General features: G+C 41.5%; 5 protein-coding genes across 8 annotated transcripts; 2 read left to right on the top strand and 3 right to left on the bottom strand.

Moving 5' to 3' along the window:
• Positions 1–767: 767 nt before the first annotated feature.
• LOC6529050 lies at positions 768–1667 on the bottom strand. The gene has a single exon (XM_002090045.4). It carries the CDS (start codon positions 1601–1603, stop codon positions 1196–1198), a length of 408 nt encoding a protein of 135 aa, XP_002090081.1. The 5' UTR covers positions 1604–1667; the 3' UTR covers positions 768–1195.
• A 1805-nt stretch (positions 1668–3472) lies between these two features.
• Positions 3473–4952, top strand: LOC6529049 (eukaryotic translation initiation factor 3 subunit F-2). 2 transcript variants are annotated; one of them, XM_039371303.1, is made up of 4 exons: positions 3473–3618; positions 3685–3752; positions 3832–3925; positions 3979–4952. In XM_039371303.1, the coding sequence occupies exons 3-4, from the start codon at positions 3842–3844 to the stop codon at positions 4732–4734; spliced, it is 840 nt and encodes a 279-aa protein (XP_039227237.1). In that variant the 5' UTR covers positions 3473–3618; positions 3685–3752; positions 3832–3841; the 3' UTR covers positions 4735–4952. The 2 variants fall into 2 exon arrangements, with proteins under 2 accessions (XP_039227237.1, XP_015054194.1); XM_015198708.2 differs by having other exon boundaries at positions 3685–3925.
• A 295-nt stretch (positions 4953–5247) lies between these two features.
• LOC6529048 (zinc finger protein Xfin) lies at positions 5248–8387 on the top strand. Of its 2 annotated transcripts, XM_015198709.3 has the most exons (3): positions 5248–5756; positions 5842–6304; positions 6754–8387. In XM_015198709.3, the coding sequence occupies exons 2-3, from the start codon at positions 5884–5886 to the stop codon at positions 7584–7586; spliced, it is 1254 nt and encodes a 417-aa protein (XP_015054195.1). In that variant the 5' UTR covers positions 5248–5756; positions 5842–5883; the 3' UTR covers positions 7587–8387. The 2 variants fall into 2 exon arrangements, with proteins under 2 accessions (XP_015054195.1, XP_002090079.1); XM_002090043.4 differs by having other exon boundaries at positions 5248–6304.
• A 3322-nt stretch (positions 8388–11709) lies between these two features.
• LOC6529047 (trichohyalin) lies at positions 11710–14469 on the bottom strand. The gene is made up of 2 exons (XM_002090042.4): positions 13404–14469; positions 11710–12815 (listed from the first exon to the last, which is right to left on the bottom strand). The coding sequence occupies exons 1-2, from the start codon at positions 13929–13931 to the stop codon at positions 11793–11795; spliced, it is 1551 nt and encodes a 516-aa protein (XP_002090078.1). The 5' UTR covers positions 13932–14469; the 3' UTR covers positions 11710–11792.
• A 140-nt stretch (positions 14470–14609) lies between these two features.
• On the bottom strand, positions 14610–19483 carry LOC6529046 (tetratricopeptide repeat protein 7B). 2 transcript variants are annotated; one of them, XM_002090041.3, is made up of 9 exons: positions 19175–19483; positions 18832–19114; positions 18525–18636; positions 17529–18468; positions 16905–17453; positions 16076–16203; positions 15889–16002; positions 14897–15093; positions 14610–14837 (listed from the first exon to the last, which is right to left on the bottom strand). In XM_002090041.3, exons 1-9 carry the CDS (start codon positions 19302–19304, stop codon positions 14705–14707), a joined length of 2586 nt encoding a protein of 861 aa, XP_002090077.1. In that variant the 5' UTR covers positions 19305–19483; the 3' UTR covers positions 14610–14704. The 2 variants fall into 2 exon arrangements, with proteins under 2 accessions (XP_002090077.1, XP_015054154.1); XM_015198668.2 differs by having other exon boundaries at positions 16076–16173.
• Positions 19484–19780: the final 297 nt, after the last annotated feature.

Below are 19780 nucleotides of genomic sequence, written 5' to 3'. Positions count from 1 at the left end.
TTCTTTCTTCATTTCTCTCTCACGCTCTTTCAGGTGAGAGCACCTGATGGCGGGACTTTTGGGAAAATGTGTGCCTCTCCTATCCCTTGTATACCTGTTTCCATCTACCAGTGCGTCGCTGCAGTCTGAAGGTCGCATTTTCGCTCATTAATCGCCACTTTCTTCTGCGGCTGCGCAAAGTTTTATGGAAATTAGCATTGCGAGTTCGGGTGAATTTCGACCCGTCTATAGACGAGGGCGATCCTAAAACAGATGGGCATACTATGTTTCATTGGAAGCGCACTTCTGTGCATTGTTGGAACTAAAATGGCGAATGTACTCAGGCTGAGGATACTATTTTTCTGTATACGATGTACTTTTGCTGCTAGCTTTTAATTCAAAAAAATTTGAATGAACTACAAAAAAACAGAAAGCTTAGTATTTGAACATCAGTGACCGTATAATGGATCTCCGCTAGGAACTAAATAATTTTTGGGATATAATTCATGTTAGTCAAGCGAATAGCGCCTACTAAGGTGCGCCTATAAAATATAATATATTGAGCTAAGTAGATCAATACTTAATTCTATGGACTTTGGTTGAGGAGTCTTTGTGACAACACCACAAAAGTCTGAAAGAGGTTTAATAAAAAAATTAGTAAGCTGTGTTATGTGCAGGGATATGAGTAGATCGCGAAACTATGCGCCATAAAACTAATTTTATTAAGCGCGGCAAACTTGTTTTCCGCAAGAAATCTTTAAATTACAAAAAGATAGAACAGATACAAATAGAACGCAGTATTACCGCTGAAAATTTAAGCGGAAATTTTAATAAAAATCATTTACAATTTATTTCAAACAGTAAAAAGTGCACACAAGTGGTGGCAAGAAAGGGGCACAGTGCGCGATAAAAATATACTCATGCGCAGAACCAAACAATGAACTATCTCACAGTGCGAGCATACATATAGTATAAGTGGTGTGTGTAGTAATGCCAGCCGGGCACGTTCAACTCGGGCGAGGAGAATTATATTGGATCGGTCGGGTAATTGGGCAGTGTAGGTGTAGCGCACGGCGGACCAATGTTGAATTCAATTCTGGGCAATCAAGCGAGGGATCTATATATACACTCATGCGATGAATACAGCATTAACATTGTCCCAGGCGGCGGCATTAACGAGAAATTTGATTGGCTCCTGAATGCGCCGCCAAGACGGTTATGCGCAGTTCGAATCCAAAGTGTGATCCTCCAGTTCGATGCCTTGGGATCGCAGCTGCTCCATGAACTCTGTCTCCATTCGAAAGAGATCCTCGATCTCCCGCTGACGGCGGGTATCCTCTATAGTCTGCAGCCTCATACGCTCTCTCACCCGAAATAGCACATATAGGATGGAGATGTGGACACCCACCATTAAATTGATTCCTTTTTCCCAAGATTCCGGAGTGTACGAACGCGCTCGCTGCTGCTGCTCTATGTAGCGCAAGTAGGTGACAAGTACAAAGTCATCAAGCCGATAGTTCGCCACCTGAATCGCCAGTATCAGCAAACATATAATACCAATCGGCACAATGTATAAGATTTTAATGACCAAGAAAATATTCAGAAATTGTTTGGAACCTTCCATGCCGGCGATACTAGTGAACAAAATTTTCTTCGCTAATTTGACAGGTTTCAACTGACTGACTCTATTTTAGAAAAGACTTGAAAATGTTTTATAATATTAAATTTATATTGAGTATAGTACCTAGCAATACATAACCAAATCGTCACCACAGCCACAGCCGCCAAAAGTTTATTGGTTTTAGGGGTAATATACATATGTTGGGGTTGGTAAAAAAATCTAACATTTTGTTATTCTTTTATCTTAAAGCATATGTTTCTGAAAATGTTATCCCACATTTTCATAAAGATTGAAGCAGTAGAAGCAAAGCTATAGCTTTTCGAGGCGGGCGCACAATGCAACCAGGGAAGGACGGATGTCTCTTAGACAGCTGAAAATAGATCATTTGGAAGCCGAATCGAATGCAGAGGACAACTGTTATGGCCGTGGAATTGACGATGAGTTCCCGTCATTGACCGCTAAACTAGGAAAATGTGTACTTGAAACTGACTAGGATTGCGGAAACAGTTTTCGACCGAATCTTTTTTTTTTTAATTGTTTGTAATTTATTTGCCGTGTACTTGAACGATTCAATAATTTCGTATAAACTTTCATCTTAATGTTATGAATTTTTAAATAAATTTTGTCTCATTGTAAAAAGTGATTTTTTGGAAAGTGATTTTATTTGAATGAATCGTTCAATTACACCACAAGTGGCTATACTAATGATAATGTTTGGTTTTATGCATTTAGTTATGCTATGGATTAGCGCCGTAGTCACCGGAAGCCTACCATATAAATGGCTACATACTTCTACAAAAATCCAAACTTTTCCCCATTTTCCCGCACCACAACATATATGTATAACCCCTTAACGTAACCATTTACTTTTAAAGCCTAGTAATAATAAGCTTAAAATCCAATCAAGTCCTACGTACTATGATTAAGCCTTAAAATTCAAACGCTGCAAGCGAATAAAATTATTATTATCCGTTTAAGAACCAAAATCTATTTTAAGCTCCCAAATATTTACATAGTACATAGTTTGATTGAACATTAAATTTTCGAAATAGCATTTAGTAGCTGAAATTATAAAATATTAAAGAATATTATTATATTTAAGAAGGAAATCATCACATTATTAATTCGTTAAACTAAATGTTCATTCATACTTTTTTATATTAATTTTTAACTTCGGTTCCGAAGTTGTTAATGGCACTTATATGTTTGTAAAGGTTGTAAAAGTATAAAGTATGCAAGTATACGGTAGCCAATTTAAAAAATTTTAATTTGTAGTATTTAAGAAATTTATTCTAATTTTTACCCAGCATATTTGGCATTTATATCAATTATATAGGATTAATAAAAACATATTAAGCTATTGTAAAATTTAAATCATTTATTTTTCAAAATATATTGAAAGTTACCTTTTAAATAAAATAATTATAAAATAGTTCTCGGGATCTTTACGTTCATTTTGACATACAAAGGACAGACGGATCAAAAATAAGGCGCAAACATTTCCTCCTATCTGGCATATACTTTTCTATCAATTTGCTTACCCTTTTAATCTGCGAACTACGGAACTAAAGGTTCCGTTATCGAGTTACAAACGTTATTCATTTAAGACTCAAGCAATTGCTAAAACCATTTGAAGAAGCTGGAATTTTACAAGTCATTATCTTCTTGCTTCAAAAAGGATCTGCGTGTAAAATCTACACTGTAGATGTTAGGTAGAGTTCTATTAGCGTGTCCAACTCCGAGAAAAAAAAAACTCAAAATAGAGAGACAACAGCCTAGAATAAAGTCGAGTTGGTAAACACAGCAAACCAGGAACAAAAAAGTCAATTTTATTTGGTAAATTTAAATATTTTTTAAACTGAAGTAGTTAAAGCCCTCAAATATATTGATATACATAAATTTCGCGTTTTGTAATCGGGGCTGGTCCGTGAAAATAGACGATTATCAAGTTTTCAACTTTTTAATATGGTAATAATTTTTATTATTTTGTTCTTTAGCATACACATCTGTAAAATAAGGTATGTAGTTCAATTTTATTTTTTTTAACTTGTTTTTATTTACCATTTCAAATTGTTTCTAAATAGGCAAACATGAGTACAGCTTGACACATTGCCATAAAAGTTATCATCACATTTTACAACACTGGATCGAGGTAAGGCAAAAGCGCAGCCAAGTTTGCTTTACCAAGTTCCTTTTCAAACTTATTTTTTTGTGTGACCCATGATGTCCAGGAATTTTAGCATGCAAGCTAAAGTGTTTATAAAACCATTGGTGCTGTTCCAAATTATTGACGCCTACGAGCGCCGACCAAAAGGTGACAATCAGGTAAGTGTGTGCGGATCTCCTGCCCAGTAAATCTTCCAATAATCGAATCAAAGGTTATGGGTACTTTGCTGGGGCGCAACAAGGAGGGCCACTTCGAGATTACCAACTGTTTTCCTGTTCCGCACAAGGAGCACCCGGAGATTAACCGCATTGATCTGGATATCTCATATGCCTCCGAGTTCCTAGAGCTAAATATGCTGACCTATTCGAACGAGCGCGTGCTGGGATGGTTCTCCACAGGGAAATCGGTGTCTCGCTCCGCGTCCCTGCTCCACGACTATTATGCCAGAGAATGCGGCGAAATACAGCCAGTGCACCTGGTAATGGATGCAACCCTGAAGAGCCAGCGACTTTCGACCCGTCTGTACTGTGCCGTGGAGATCGGAGTACCTGGAGGCACCAAAGGGCTGATGTTCTCATTAGTTCCACTCGAGATTAGCAACGGAAATTCCGATCTGGTGGCTCTGCGTTCCCTAGAAAAGCAATCGCTGCAACAGGGAACCAAGCAAATGGAGCGTTTCCTCCCAGAGTTGGTGCAGGTGGTAGATGCCACTAGGGACATACAACAGCGTCTGGACTTAGTGCTGCGCTACATCAACGATGTCTTGGCCAGGAAGAGAAAGCCGGACAACGTCATCGGCAGAGCCCTTTATGCCGCTCTTACCGCTGTACCGTTGTTGGACTCGGAAAAATTTCGGCTCATGTTCAATACCAACTTACGGGATATGCTCATGGCCATCACGCTCTCTACGATGATAAAAACCCAGCTGGAGATCAGTGAAAAACTTTCTTGCATGCAGGATCAGTAATCAATGATTCAAAATTTACTTGATCGACCAATAATCTGTATTACGGAGAAATCCCATGGTCCACTTATCTGTTTTTTCAGGTGGCTTCCACTTATTAAATATGCTTTCATTGAAAGGAATATGCATCCAACAATTTTGGGGAAGTACACGAATTGTAAATGTTAAGGTCAAACATATTTAAAATCTAGCAAACACGTCCTATAAAGATTAAAAAATTAGTATCGGCTCTCGAACTTTGGAATCTAGAATAATCACATTCAGTGGTGATTATGAGCTTGTACCGTTAAGGCTTCCCCCATTCTACACAATTTTCTTTGCGTTGTTCAAAAACCTCTTAGGCAAGGCTTGCCGGGAATTTTTTTTGCAGCATCCGGTTCTTTGTCCCTCTGGTAAAAGATTTTTAGAGCAAGCGATTCATTTGGCCAATGAATTTGGCCGTTTAAGCCTCAAAAAGTTAGCGGTAAATACAACAATAGTGCGGCGACAGGGAAACCCGCAGCGGATCGATGATCTCTACGGACGGTGATAAGGTTCGGTTACAGATCTATTTCGGTCTGTTCGAATCTCGACGAAGAGGGCACAGCGGAGGACGGGAGAAGAAAGGTGGTCGGGGATGTGGACCACCCAAATAATTTCGAGATAATAACGCCTTATCACTGTTCAGGGACAGTCGGCGGATGTTCACCGGGGCAATCAATTAGCTGGCACGAACTGAAAATTAGCAACCGTTGACGTTGACCGTCGATAGTAGCCCTACGACACCCCTCTTCGCAGACGAATCTCCCGATGTCTCTCTGCGCCCCCAGCCTCCGCCGCCTCTGACTTATCGCTCAAGCCAAGGGCTATCGGTATGCCCCGGTCGCCTTTCCTGATAGACATCGCTGGCAACATTGCTCTGAGGAGTGGATCGGATGCGGACCAACACCCTCAGACGTCCAGCGACCGGCGATCAGAGCCGACGCACCAAGTATTAAGACTGTGGTCAAACCGTAATGAAATCCGATTTCATAATGAAAACCCAGGTATACTGAGTTTACACCACAACCCAAGGAAAACCACTATGCCAAACGTCCGTACCGATCGGGACTTTCTTAATTGAACTTATAGTGCATACCGCGATCGTCCGCCTGATATTGACAACTAAGTATTATGCTTTCGCTGCTGCCACACCACCCGCTCGTCTGCCGCTGCTGCCTGCTGGAGCAGCCGCCGCTTTACCACAGTCTCCATGACGCTTCTAGTCAATTGGCTGTGGAGCTGAAGGCCCTAGCTCCCACCCTGCGTCTGGAACCGGGCGACAACCTCACCGACGTGATCTGCGACCTCTGCCTTCGACGCCTGTACGACGCCCGCGACTTCCAGCGGCGGTGCGAGCACTCCGAGCAGGTGCTCCGCATGAGGCACGAGCACTGGAAACACACGGTGGCCGTGGGAGACGCCTTGGCCCTGGACGATGTACTCGAATGCCTGGAGCGAGAAGTGGGCAGCCTGGAGGGACCGATGGCCATGCCGCTGCAAACAAGCAAGCCGGTAGCCTATGTGGCGCCCTTAATGGAGACCGTTGATTTTGGTATGTTATCACGCACGGGTCGGCCAAAGAACCAAGGATTAGGTCATAATAGAAAATGTAATATAAAATGTTTCGTTTTTCTAACACATGCTGATAATAGGCTGATAACAAACTAGAATTCTATAGGGATGAAGCCATTAAATTTAAAAAATAATCTGCTAGACAAAAACTATGCATTCATGAAAAAACGGATATGTATACCTGCTACTTATATACATACCTGGTGCTTATAAAAAGATTCGTTAGTGTTTATTTTTTTTATTGCAGACAGTATATTTATTGATTTCAGCCTTAAATTTGCATCGCAGTAAAAGAGACATTTCAGGAGACATAATATTCTTGTTCTAATTGCAAAATTCTATTGATATGCTGGTGTCTATATCATTCTGTCTTGTTTATATTGTCCTTTGAACTTCCACATTTGAACTATAACATTTTTATGACCACAGAAAGCCTGGACATCCAAGACAGCTCGCCCATTGAGCTTGGGACGCCCTCGTACTGGGAATCGTCGGTTGATTCAGGCAGCCTTAACACTCCGCATCACCAACCGGAGACTGCCGAGCTCCTAGCAGCCGAACCTCCCACGCCCCCGGAATCATCCGAAGAACCGGCTCTGGAACCCGCAGAAAAGCCCAGAGAGCGGACACCCAGGTCGCGCCAGAAAAACCCCAAGCCTAGGGAGAAAACCGCTGGTAGCTTGCACCCGCGATCCTTGCACCCGTGCCCCGAGTGCGAAAAGAAGTTCACTCGCAACTTTCAACTCAAGCTGCACATGACAGCTGTGCACGGCATGGGCGAGATGAGGTACCAGTGCGAGGAGTGTGGCAAAAACTTTGCCTCGCGGCACAGTCTTCGCTACCATGTGAAGTCGGTGCACTCAACGGAGCGCCCATTCGGATGCCAGCACTGCGAGAGACGCTTTGTCTTGCGCACGCAGCTGCTGTCCCATCTTCGCACCCACACTGGCGAAGCCAAGCCGCGCATATTCGAGTGCCAACGCTGCTCAAAGAGCTGGCCCACCAAGTCCGACCTCCGCACCCATATGCGCTCCCACAACCCCAACATGGAGCGGCCCTTCAAGTGCGATCGCTGCTCGAAGGCCTTTTTCACTCGTGGCCACCTCAACTCGCACCTGCTGGTACACACCGGTGAGAAGCCATTCGCCTGCGAGTACTGTGACAAGTGCTACCAGAGTGTTGGCAACCTGAACAATCACATGGTACGCCTGCACGCAGAGATCATCGAGGCCCAGTTAGAGACAGAGGTTATCGAGAGCTGAGGCCCACACCCGCATCCTAGGAAGAGGCTGCATCTAGTATTAGGGGCGCTGGAGGGGCAATTACACCGAGTCCACCACCTATAACTCTTACATTACAGTCAATAATATTTATATAATATCATTTTTTGGCAAAAGGTGAATTAAGTCTTAACACAACACTTTAGAGTTACGTATTTCAAGCTGTCAAAATACTTGTACTATTTTCTTATTCATTATTAATGCCAAGTTGAAAAAAAAAATGTTTTTTGATATTTCATATATTAATCTAGGATAATGTAATTATTACTGTTTTAGTTGTCACTAATCGTTTTTTGAATTTACATACATTTGTACATACGTACATCCACTTTGAGTACTAGTTTTAATATAGCTTATATTTGTACTTTTTTCTATAACATTGAATAAAATACTTTTGCTCGAAAATTTACTTTTAAACATCGCTTTAAAAAGTTTCACGATAGAAACAGTTTGTTCTAAGTTTATATGCCGTTCATAGTATTTAATTGAAAAGAATGCAACAGGTTGATAAAAACGATGAGGACCTCTAATGCATACAGTCAGGTCAATTGAAAATCCCCTGCCTAATATGATAAAAACCCTTGATGGTTAATTTTCCTGCGGCAGTGTCCGAAAACTCATTATCAAGCAAAGTTGTGGCATTAAATGTATTTTTCCCCTTCAAATATCTGTATTTTGTAACACGCTAATTTCTATTTTATCCCTTTTCTTCACAATAGCAAGAGTAGCTTCACTCAAAATGCTATAACTCACAAACTAATAAACGCACAGCTGACAAATTTATACACATGCTTTTTAAGGGTTTGGGTTAAAGATTTAAAATATTGTTTACTGTGGTAGGCCGGAGACTTAACAATTGACCTAGAATGTATGTACATTCTTAATCTTGTCTACTAAACGAGTTGTTTTTTTACTGTCGGTACGGACCGACACACAAATTAGCACGGCAATCTCGGGACCTAAATATAAGGCTATGAAGTATTTCGGTCCTTTTTGGGCATTGCATTATTGTTGCCCAACAATGAATTTGGCAAGCATTTCCTATGCGCAGTCGTCTTATCTTATCTTCTTCGCCGCAAACGGTTGATTGCCAAACGCAGCCGCGAGGAGAAAGTATCAAAACACCCAGCATACACAAAAAAAAGGTAAAAAAACACATTTAAAATAGAAATCGTGAAAAAATGTGGATTGGAAATAAGATTAAAGCTTAAGAAATTCGGTGACAAAACATACAACAGCTAAAATAAAAAACCCCAAAAAGCAATATTCCGCAATTGTATTTATGGCTATGTGACTATTACTAGAAACATATAAACATTTTTTGTTCAATTGACTGCTTACTACTACATAAAATCATTTTACCAAGAATGTTAATTTTTATAAATTTTCAGAATTTGTTAACCTCTACAGCGATGATAGCACGTAGTAGGACTCTGCCCAATAATTTATTTCAGGTTTTTATAAAACCCAATTCAGGGCTTATCGCACAAAGCTTTGGTTTAATTGCACGCGGGCTCTAATATGTGTGTCTACCACCTATTGAGTAGAAAATAAAATGTGATCACAGATCGTATTTAAAGAAGAAGAAGCGATTGACAGAGGGGCCATGAAAGGGGTCGATCCACAGCAAGATTGTAAGAAAAAGCGCAAGTAAAATTTTCCAGTTATTATCAGTGGGGAATTTCGTTGGCGTAGTGACAAGGCAGCACCGTGAGTTTGTGAAGTGTAAACATTATTATCTAGAAACTTGTTGTAAGGCCAAAGGGATTTTATAACCCGAAGTAAATTGTAGCTTTGGCCGGCAAGGCATTGGTCTTTTAAGCCAACTATTCGTTTGTTTGGTTTTTAAAAATTTCTGTCTTCCCTTGAATTCCCCTAGAAAATATATGTTAACAAAATCAAAAAAATCTTTTAACGACTTAAAATCAAGGGGGAACGCTAAAGTCGAGATCTCCAACTATTAGATACCCGTTACTCAGCTAGTGGAAGTATGAACCAGAAATTTCAACATTTTTTGACACATTGAAAAGTATCTCGATGTTCATACGGACAGACGGACATAGCCAGATTGACTCGACTAGTGATCCTGATAAAGAATATATATACTTTATAGTTTATAACCAGTGACGATCAAGTCTCCAACATAGAAAACCTCTGATGTCAACTTTTGTGACAACAATTTTTAGCAATGTTCACTAATACCGCTTTTTTCCTTAACCATTTTTTTTTTTTAAAGTCTTGGTATGCAGCACCTTTGGTTAATTTTAGTTTTCGATTGGTCGACTTTGGACTCGTTATGGTCGGACAACTACAGCAGATTTTAATTTTTCGTGTACATAAAGTAGTCGTCTTCGCACACTCTCCTGGTGCTAAGGAGTGCCGTCCACAGTAATATATTCTCACCACGTAAGCTGTAGTGATTAATATATATATCATCACATCTTGGCATTTTAACTTTTTTTAAAGATTTTCTGTATAAATAAGTATGTTTAACTCAGACAATTTGAAGCACCCAAACCTAATTTTCTGTGCATACTAAGAGTTTAAAATAAAGTTATATAACATTTTCAATTTTTTTTTAATAATTCGGACTAATAAGCTATATTTTACATTTTGATGTTTATGACTAATTGACGTCAGTTTGAAGATGTACTTGTAAATGTTTAAGATAAATTCTTATAACGACTGCGTATCATACGACCGCGAAAAGACGAAAAATACTTGTATACCCGTTACTCGTACTGTAACGTAGGTTATGCATGTTCAATTAAAAATATGTAACAGGTAGAAGAAAGCGTTTTATACGGACATCTGTCTGTCTGTATAAACGTCATGATATTGGAAACTATTAGGGCTAGATTAAGTATGCAAATTCTAAAGACGAAGACGCAGGGTAAATTAGATTAAAAAAACTCGCCCACAGTTTAAAAAAATATTTAGATTTCTTCTTGATTTTACTATCTGTCTTAACAATTTTTATGTAAGCTACTAAACACTTTAAAATTTCACTAGTCGTGGAAATTGATTATAGCGCTATCTTAATGAAGAAGATACACATATTAATTTTACTTAGAAGTTTGCAATGGAACGAATGCTACAAATATGTTCATATAAAGAAGGTATATTCTGAAACAGTATCAACAGCAGGGAGGATATATCCTAGTCGGTCTCTCAGTTAGTTAGTTTCTACGTTACATTGCCATATGTCTTCTCTCAATTGCTGGTAGTATATAAGTCGGGACGGTACGGATCAGACCACAATATGACCATATAGCTACAATAGGAGCAGTGGGTATACACTAAATTTGCGACATGTAATCATAGTTTCAAGTAATCATCGAACATTCTAATCGGTTTGAGATGAATAGAATATTCAATGACGTAATGGAGATAAATATATATGGCGCCTGTAGGCAAAGACGAGTTTCTATAAGTAATACGTAATAAAACTAATAAGTAGTACAATTTCTAAAAGTTTAAGTCAAAATCAAGCCTCACTAATTATAAAACAAAATGTCACCGTGCATGAGCACGACATTTGTTTCAATTTCAAAACCACCACAACAATTATGCACTTGAGCTCTAAAACCGAGAGAGCAGTTAAAGTGTTAATCTAATTAACTTTGATAGACCCTAAAAGCTTGAACTCAGGAAACGACCGCTGGCCTGGGTCGACGATGAATCAGACTCAATGGGGTCTGATAACCTTGTCTCAGTTTGGGATGCATGTGCATCTTATTTTTAATTTGCGGGCCTCTTGCTCACTTTAAGTATTTGCACTTCCGAAACGTGATCGATACGAAAAAAGAGAAAACTAAGGGAAGTCCTCTTGGGACACTGTCCCAATTCAAGGCCTTTAACTGAGGCTATATACATATGAACGTGCTCTGCAGTTCCTGGATCAGGGTGGAGTACACTTTTGTCTTTATGAACCAAGATTCGTTTACCTCAGCCTTATCACCCGGTGCTTATTGATTACACGGCCTCGTTATCACTCTTGATTGGACTGAGAAGATCCAAATCTATGCATCGGACTGAAATCATACCCCAGCGTATGCTTATACAGTACATAACTTGACTTAAACATAATCTACAAAAATATAACTAAAAGTACTAATTGACTTTATTAACATAAAACCAGCAACGATTTGTGTATATGTACATACATATCCATCAAAAATGTGTCTGTCAAACAAGTTTTTTCCCGCCAGATTGTTCAAAGAGCAGGCGACCCAGCTTTATCTGCTGCTGGACATATGAGTTGAGCGCTGGGGAATCCTGGCCCACGGAACCACTAATAGCGCCTTCGGGTGTGACGGACTGGCGCACCAGCTCCCGCAAACTGGCAGAGATCTTAGCGGTACGGAAGCGATCATTTTGGCGACGTTGGCGACACTCAACGAAGCGCTGGGACTGATAGTTTTTACGTTCGATATCCTCGCGGAGCTGGTCCCTGCGTAACCGCTCTTCCTGCTGTCGCTCCCGCCAGTGCTCCTCGTGCTGTACCTGCTCCGTGTAGTTGTCGAGCTGCATACGCTTGAGGTACGATTCCAACAGCTGGCCACGTAACTCGTCTGCACGTCGCAGGCGTTGCGTTAGCCTCATGCAGATGTCGCGCTTACGCAAGGTGTCGTCCAGGTGTTGCTCCTCCTGATGAACGGTGAACGCCTCGCGGCGACGCAACTCCTCGCACCGTCGCTGCGAGATGTTAAGGTCTCGTTCCAGCCGTCTGGCCTCCAGGCGCTTCTTGACCGCAACGTCCTTGGCGTTAAGCGCTCCACGCAATCGCTTAAGCTCTGACAGATCCCGCTCAGCCAAAGCGTGCAGTCGCGCCTTGGTCACCAGGTAGTCCTGGAATTGTTTGTCGTGAACCGCATGCTTGTAAGCTTCCAGTTGCTCCACGTGATGAAGCTGCCGCTCAAGACGTTCGTTCTCCCAGAACTTCCGCGCCAACCAGGCCGTCTCCTTTTCGGCGGCCTGTTGCCTCCGTTTTTTCGCCATGCAGTTAAGGATCTTCTGGTCGTGGCTGGGGACCTGCTGATATGCGGCTCGCACCATTGGTGCAAGGCACAAGTTGGCCATCGAGCTGCATAACGAGCTCTGCTTGACCTGCGGTTGGTATGACACCACAGACAAATTTTCTTGCGATTTGGATTTGGCCCGTCCGATGATAGAAAGGTTTGGTGCGTCGTTAAGGGGGGCCAAAAATATCTATTAGGGTGGTACAGAGTTGAAGAACATGCAATCACGTATGTATTTAACGAATATTAAGGTATTTAAGATGTAGAAAGGTAAAAAAGCGACTGCTTGCCAGATTGGTCACGAGCACCACGTATCGACGATTACATTTGTACTTACTCTTAATATTACAATTTTAACTTGTTAAAACTCTATGAGCCAAAATGTTTTTCACTAGAATCATACCTTAATCTCAACTTTCCAACTTTTATAGCTCTGAGATGACAGCGTTCATTTAGACAGCCGGACGGACAGACGGATACGGGTAGATTGACTCGTTTAGTAATACTGATGAATTAAACGCTTCCTCCTACCTGTTACATAATTTTCCACGAATATAGTAACGGATATAAACAGAATGTGTTTTTTTTGGAAAGCTTGTATATTGATGCTTATTTGCTTAAAAAACTTAAAGAATTTACTATTAAACGATTTTAAATATCAAAAAATTAATTAAAAGAATTAAACGATTTCAAAGCAAGAGTTTTGCGTATAAATTGCAAACGGCTCCAATTGCTAGTTTCCCAATCTAACAATCTTTTTCATGTTATCTAAGCTTACTTGAAGCATTCTGCAATCCTTTTGAGCACGGCGCCTTCGACGATCCTGAGGTGTTTGCTTTAATTTCTGTGAAGGCTGCTTCTCCCAAGACTCGCAAGTGCGACTTCCTGCGCTCTTTGACCGCCGACTTCTTCCTGAGCTTGTAATTCTTCTCTGAGAGTCGAAGGAACCCCGCCTGCTGTGAGAAAACTTTCCTTCTGTTGACGATCTGGAAGTACTTCTTCGGTGGCCCTGGCTGCTAGAACTAATTTTGCAGCTTAGACTTTCTCTTCGCTGCAATTGCTCTAGAGTTTGAATGTCGTTTTCCAGTTGCAGCAATTCGTTGACGCTCTCCTGCCGATGAACGCTGCGCCCACTCACGGAACCGCTGCTGTGGGAGATATAGCAGTCGCAGGGGCAGATGTCGCAGCAGGTGTCGCTTAAGTCCAGATGCTCAAGCAGGTCTAAGTGCTTTGCTTTGGACTGTCCCTTGTCTTTGCTATTGCACAGCGACTCGCTGCGTCCGCGACGCTTTTGTTTAGGCGTCATTATGATTGTGGAACTAATCGCCCATCAAGATTCAAGTAGCTAATCTAACGAGGCCAAAGTTTAAACTGGAACACAAAATGAAGCACCCAGGATTTTTTAAGAGTGGCGTTATAAGCCCAAATTCCAATGCCTGCTGTGCAGTGACACTACACTTTCGACTGCCTTGTTTACTTTTTATTGATTGGCCGTGCACTACGCTAGTTGCCAAGGGCAACGACACAAGCCCACCGAACATAAAGAAAATGGGGCGAACTGTAAGTAAACTCCTTGGTAGTTATAATGTCTAAATTTGGATTTTAGCACAGAATGCGGAAATTATCGGCGTCAATTAGCTTATACGGAAAGTGAAAGCTCATGAAAGAGTGCATTTTACTAAAATGCACCAATACTAATCAGGATGATTTCCCACTGTAAAAAATGCAAGGACCTCAAAAAAAATTTAGGAGTGGCATCCACCGGTTCAATAAAGAAAAAATAATTTTTGAAATATTATATATTTTAATAATAATAACCAATTTTGTATGCAATTAACAACATCTAATGGAGTAATCAATTTTACCAAACCATCTCCTTAAAAAGTTAATGAATAAGGAAGATAGATGTATTGCCCACTAAATACAGATTAGCTTGAACAAACAATGTTTAAGCATTTGTTGCTCCAATACTGTGATACAACAATTTTTAAAGTAAGGAATAGTAATAGTATTGCTGTTCATTTTGAGGTTTAAGCTTAAATATGCTACAAACAAACTTAATGCAGCGCGAAAGTGTTCCTATTCAAACACCAAAGGTATAGAAGTAAAAGGTAGCACCGGACATGATGGCTCTAACTGCAACGACGTGGCGAAGCAATCGGCTGAGGCATGGAAATCGCCAAGAATCTCCATCACCTTTCCCAGTGCGAACCTGGTAAATTTGTCAATATGAATTTTGTTTTAAGTGTTAGTATATGCCTTTAAGCTTACCAAATTTTTGGACAGCTCGGATCCAGTTTGGCCGCATCTTTAAGCATTTTTTCTCCCAATCTGGGCTCGCCCAGTATTAAATGCGCCTCTCCTAGAGCACGCAGAGCTTCTGTATGATTTGGGTTGGCGGCCACAGCGTTTAGGAAACATTGCTTGGCGTCAAACCATTGCTCCAAATAGACATGCACTTGCCCACGCTAAATAAAAAATGGTACTTAAATTATTGAGAATCGGAATGGAATAAAAAAGGAATGGAGAATTTAAAAAGACTCAGTTTTAAAATCCTTGCAGGTCTCGCAAAATTTAAAACTATTTATCAACCCAACATAGTTTATTAAGATCGATTTTCGCTGATCAAATTAAAAAGAAAATTCAGCTCTGTTAAGTTTTATCTTAATATTTTCACAATTTCAGTTCTAACCGATCGTTCCAATGTAAGCTTTATCACATAGTTTTTCTGATTGTGCGGCAGCTTGAGCCGCTTGACATCTGTGCCCATGTTTGAAGATTGGTATAAGACAGACAAACAAATTAAAATACTTTAAAAATATTAGAGAACGATGTAGTCAAATTCCCCGATACCCGTTACTCAGCTAGTTGAAATGCGAACGAGAAGTTTCAAGATTTTTTTGGCATATCTATAGAAATTAGGAACAAACGAACAACAAATTTTGTTGGATAAATCGATTGAAATTTACCAGACTGACAACTAAGTTCAAATGTTCCAAAAGTGTTGGCGTGGCAGTTTGCATTAGAATGGGCGTGAAACAAACTTGCGCAGCGTCTACGACTCTGGAATCAGGATACTTAGTTTGCACTTTCTGGCTTTTCCTGAGATCACTAATTTCATACGGATGGACAGACAGGCGGACATGGCCAGATAGACTAGGCTATTGATCCTAATGAACGCTTCCTTCTAGCTGTTACATAATTTTCAATAAATCCAATATAAGCTCTTCTTCTACGAGTAAATTAAAAATTTTACAACTTACCATAAACATAATCTGATGCGAAAGCGGATAAATCTGTGAAGCTTCGTGTATGCAGTTGAGTGCCTCGTTGGACTGATCAATGCGCAGATAGACATCAGCCAGCAGAAGCCATATCTTAAACGAATACATTTAGCATCCAATTTAACTTATAACTTCACTTATATATTAAACGAAATTGGAAACGCACTTCAATCTGTAGCATCCAGGGGCGTCGAGGTCCAGGACGCTGTGTAAATGAGCTAAGTGAGCTTGCTGCTTCACTCAGAGCCTGTTCAACGCGGGAGACTGCAGCCAATGAAGCCGCGTACACAGAATCTTTAAAGAATGAAATTCAGTTTAGTTCTTTCGACAAAAGTTAATTCCATAACGACAAGAAAAAATGTTGAAACGGAGGCGAAGATAAGTAGATAAGGATAAACAAAGTGTTGAGATCATGCACATATGTTTTAGCAGAGGGCAAAAAGGTTATATTATCGCAACAGATTACGAACCAAAAGCCCATTCTAAAAAAATATTATGTTTAGACTTATTTCGAGTGTCCCAAATACCGTTTAATGGTATTTTTGAGACCTCCGAAGACAAAAGTCGAAGAATGTTGCATACAAATCTTGTTTCATACAATACTCTTTGAGTATAAGAAGAACGTAAAAATGTTGGGGTGCATAAAGGAGTCCTTAATATTATTTACAAAATGTACGTGTTAATAGGAACGTGTTTTAAAAAAGTAGTGCATGGGAGGAAAACTATATGATCAGATAATTTATCTAGATAACTACTGAACCAGTAAAATTTTAGTGAATGCGACTCCCGGTGTTGACTATGTTCGAGTTTGATTAACCGGAATTTTCTTAGCAAACTTACAATTATATATGCGAGTTTGATTTGTTTGTTACGTATAATACATTGATTCCGCAGAGTTTGGGATACAGATATATATACGAGTGTATATACACAGAACATTCACATTATTAGATAGAGAACAAGTCAGATGCAAGCGGCAGCTATCGAACTCTTACTTGAATCCTTGTCGGACATCTGTGAAGAATGTGCCAAGTGAACACCACTCTTAGTATCAGAGTGTTTCTCCTCCTCTCCCGCTAGCTGGGCCTCGTAAACGTCCCGCCACACGGCCAGCATGTGCTGTACAGTGCCCAGCGCCGTCTCCGCGTCCTCTAGATGCAGCTGCAGGTGTGCCTTAACGTGCAGTAGCTGCAGATTATCGGGGAATTCGTGTAAAGCATCATCCACAACCCCCAAAGCTTCACGAGGACGGCGCGACGCTGTCAGCAACAGAGCGAACAGGTGTAGACATGGCGCATGTTCCATGCGCAACGCCAGGGCGAAACGGATATGAACTAATGCCTCCGGCAGCTGTCCCAAAAGCGCGTATTGCAAGGACAAGTAGTATTCCGCCAGGTGGTCGTTCCCATCCAACTGCACAGCGCGCTCCAAGGCGTCCAAAGCCAGCTTGTGACACGCATCTCGCTCGCTTTTTAAGTTTGACTGAATGGCTAGCTGTTGGTGACCGATGCCCACAAAGAGTTGGCTTCGTGATGGTCGCAGGCCTGTACATGGAAGAAGTAGAGTTTGGATTAGCGTAATAAAATGTTTAAATCTATATACCCAACGTTTTTTTTTACCCTTTACTTCGCGCTTGAGCGCTTGCTGAGCATAATCGAGACCTTGCTTTACTGTCTCCAGACTCTCGTAGCAAAGGCGAGAAGCCAACAGACAAGGCAGGGGATCACCAGGAGTCAACTTCATTGATTCTTGCAATACCCTTAGAGCGTGCGAGTGTTTTTCGGCTGCCATCAAACTTAATCCGTACTGCCGCCACACATGCTGTTCACCGAAGCTAAACTTTAGCGCCTTCTCAAAGGACTCATTTAATAGCTGGACGAGCCCCCAGCGCACAGTAGCCAAGGTCAGGAGATCATAGACGGCCGTAACGTTGCCCATAGCATGCTGACGGGCCTGTCTAAACTCAGGACTCTGCGACAAAACTGTATCCCTCACAGCCAGTGCCTCGGCTATAAGTAACAACAGAATCACCTCTTCCTGCTGGTTCCGAGGGTTGAACTGCTGGCGGGCTGCGTATTTTCGCGGCTTCCAAAGTTTTTTGGAGGACCCTCCTCGCAGCGTTCCACCTCCAGATTTTCCGGTAAAGGGAGGAGAGTATATCGTGCCCGAGATCCCTCTTAAAAGGACCTCAGCTAGCTGACGGGCCAGCGTGAGGCGCAACGATTGAGTAGCCCGCGTTTCGATGGCGTTCAGCATGATTCGATACCGTTCAACGGCCTCTTGAAGCTTTTCCGTCTTAATAAGCACTATTGGCGCCCGCTGTAGGGCGGTCTCTAGGATGGCACCCATCCTGCGGTTCATTTCTAGTCCACTTTGACCACTCGCCGGTATAGTACTGCTAATGGCAAAACTGCTGCTAGAAGGCTGCACAGTAGACGCGTTTACATTTAACGTAGAACCAGCAGTTGAGTTGTTCGACGAGCCACTGCTCCCACTAACGATATCGTATTCCTGCAGATAGAGCAGGCCTAGGTCAGATGCACGCTCAAAGCAGCTAATCTGGAATAAAAATTAAAAAATTACTTACATTTTAAAAATTAAATCGAAGATCTTACCATTTCCGTGTCCTTTTCGGCCTTCTTAAACTTAGATGACGGCTTCGTAGTCTGCTGCTCTAGGCACAGTCCCTTGATTGCATACGACTCCGCAAGGATTTTTAGGCTACGACTTTTAAAAAGATACATATGTAAGCAGAAGAGCGATGAGTTTTAGGATAAGTATTGGGATTTTGATTGACATAAAAACGGAATAATTATATTGGGTATGTCCTGAAGAGCTACAATACTATTTATATTGAAACACCCTAATATTTCCCCGTGCAGATAGACAACATTTTGTTTACTAAACGTTGTCTTAACTTACAGGGTCAGCTCCTTCTCGGCAAGCGTATTGAGTTCTGCCTTGACGAAATTATCCAGGCTCTGTTCATACTCTCCGCAGGCAAAGCACAGCTTGGCCAGCAGCAGATAGGCGTCCAGGGCAATGCCCGCCTTTTGACCACTTTCGCCCAAAGCCAAATGAAGGAAGCGTCGGGCCTCGGTCAAGCCGGACTTGGCACGCCCAAAGTTTGAGTCTGACGCGAGTGCGTTGTCCTCCAGATAACTCTCCAGACGGGCTTCCCCCACTAGAAAGTTGGCCAGGCACTCTGTTCCATGGAAGAGTGCAGTCATTTCAGAAATACCGTCATCAGCCGAAACCGTCTTACCATTGTGCGGGGACCCGGTCTTCAGTTCATCTGTTAGCGCGATAACCCGGTGCCACTTGCCCTCGCTGCGACAGCTCTCAATCAGGGCCTCCACTTTGGTTGTGGTGTTACGCATGTTTCTGTTGGCCATATGTCCACTGCACGGAAAGTGTTGCCAGGATGGTGTCACTCTATGCTTCCTATGTGTTCCCGTGCTCGCTGTAAACTCCTCTGCGCCTAAAGCGGATTCCTTTAACAGTAATTAATATGTTTTACAAACATTGGAGTTTTTCGCTCTTCCTCTTTCTCACAAATGGTTGCTATCGATAGATCCTGTTATCGGTAGTCCCGCTAACAGCGTGCTGTAAGGCGAATTGCTTACGAGTGCTGCTAAGACATCTGGGGTCCTCTGTTAGCTGTTAAATTGCATAGTCTCGGTCAGCTGTTCCATAGAAATTTATTGTCACAAGTTTGTTGGTTGTATCGATATGTACAATTGTTGTAGCTCTTCTCTAATAAGATGATACTTCTGGTCGCCAAATAACACATCATCAATCCTACATATTAGCGGGATATCTCAATTTTATGTCCTGGTCTATTTTAAATCTGTTATCAACATGTTATCCG

The sequence above is a fragment of the Drosophila yakuba genome, chromosome 2L, assembly GCF_016746365.2.
Source record: "Drosophila yakuba strain Tai18E2 chromosome 2L, Prin_Dyak_Tai18E2_2.1, whole genome shotgun sequence".
In the NCBI taxonomy this organism is placed as follows: domain Eukaryota; kingdom Metazoa; phylum Arthropoda; class Insecta; order Diptera; family Drosophilidae; genus Drosophila; species Drosophila yakuba.
The sequence above is the reverse complement of the archived record's forward strand: the minus strand, read 5'-3'. Positions and strand labels throughout refer to the sequence as shown.

Bases quoted from the DNA above. Each gene is read 5' to 3' on its own strand.
- LOC6529050 (XM_002090045.4), bottom strand. From the start codon at position 1,603: ATGGAAGGTTCCAAACAATTTCTGAATATTTTCTTGGTCATTAAAATC.
- LOC6529049 (XM_015198708.2), top strand. From the start codon at position 3,821: ATGATGTCCAGGAATTTTAGCATGCAAGCTAAAGTGTTTATAAAACCA. The intron at 3,926-3,978 runs GTAAGTGTGTGC...ATCGAATCAAAG, and splicing joins GACCAAAAGGTGACAATCAG to GTTATGGGTACTTTGCTGGG.
- LOC6529048 (XM_015198709.3), top strand. From the start codon at position 5,884: ATGCTTTCGCTGCTGCCACACCACCCGCTCGTCTGCCGCTGCTGCCTG. The intron at 6,305-6,753 runs GTATGTTATCAC...TTATGACCACAG, and splicing joins AATGGAGACCGTTGATTTTG to AAAGCCTGGACATCCAAGAC.
- LOC6529047 (XM_002090042.4), bottom strand. From the start codon at position 13,931: ATGACGCCTAAACAAAAGCGTCGCGGACGCAGCGAGTCGCTGTGCAAT. The intron at 12,816-13,403 runs GTAAGCTTAGAT...CCACCCTAATAG, and splicing joins AGGATTGCAGAATGCTTCAA to ATATTTTTGGCCCCCCTTAA.
- LOC6529046 (XM_002090041.3), bottom strand. From the start codon at position 19,304: ATGGCCAACAGAAACATGCGTAACACCACAACCAAAGTGGAGGCCCTG. The intron at 16,003-16,075 runs GTGCGTTTCCAA...TATTCGTTTAAG, and splicing joins CCTGGATGCTACAGATTGAA to ATATGGCTTCTGCTGGCTGA. The intron at 14,838-14,896 runs GTAAGCTTAAAG...CAAATTTACCAG, and splicing joins CCGAGCTGTCCAAAAATTTG to GTTCGCACTGGGAAAGGTGA.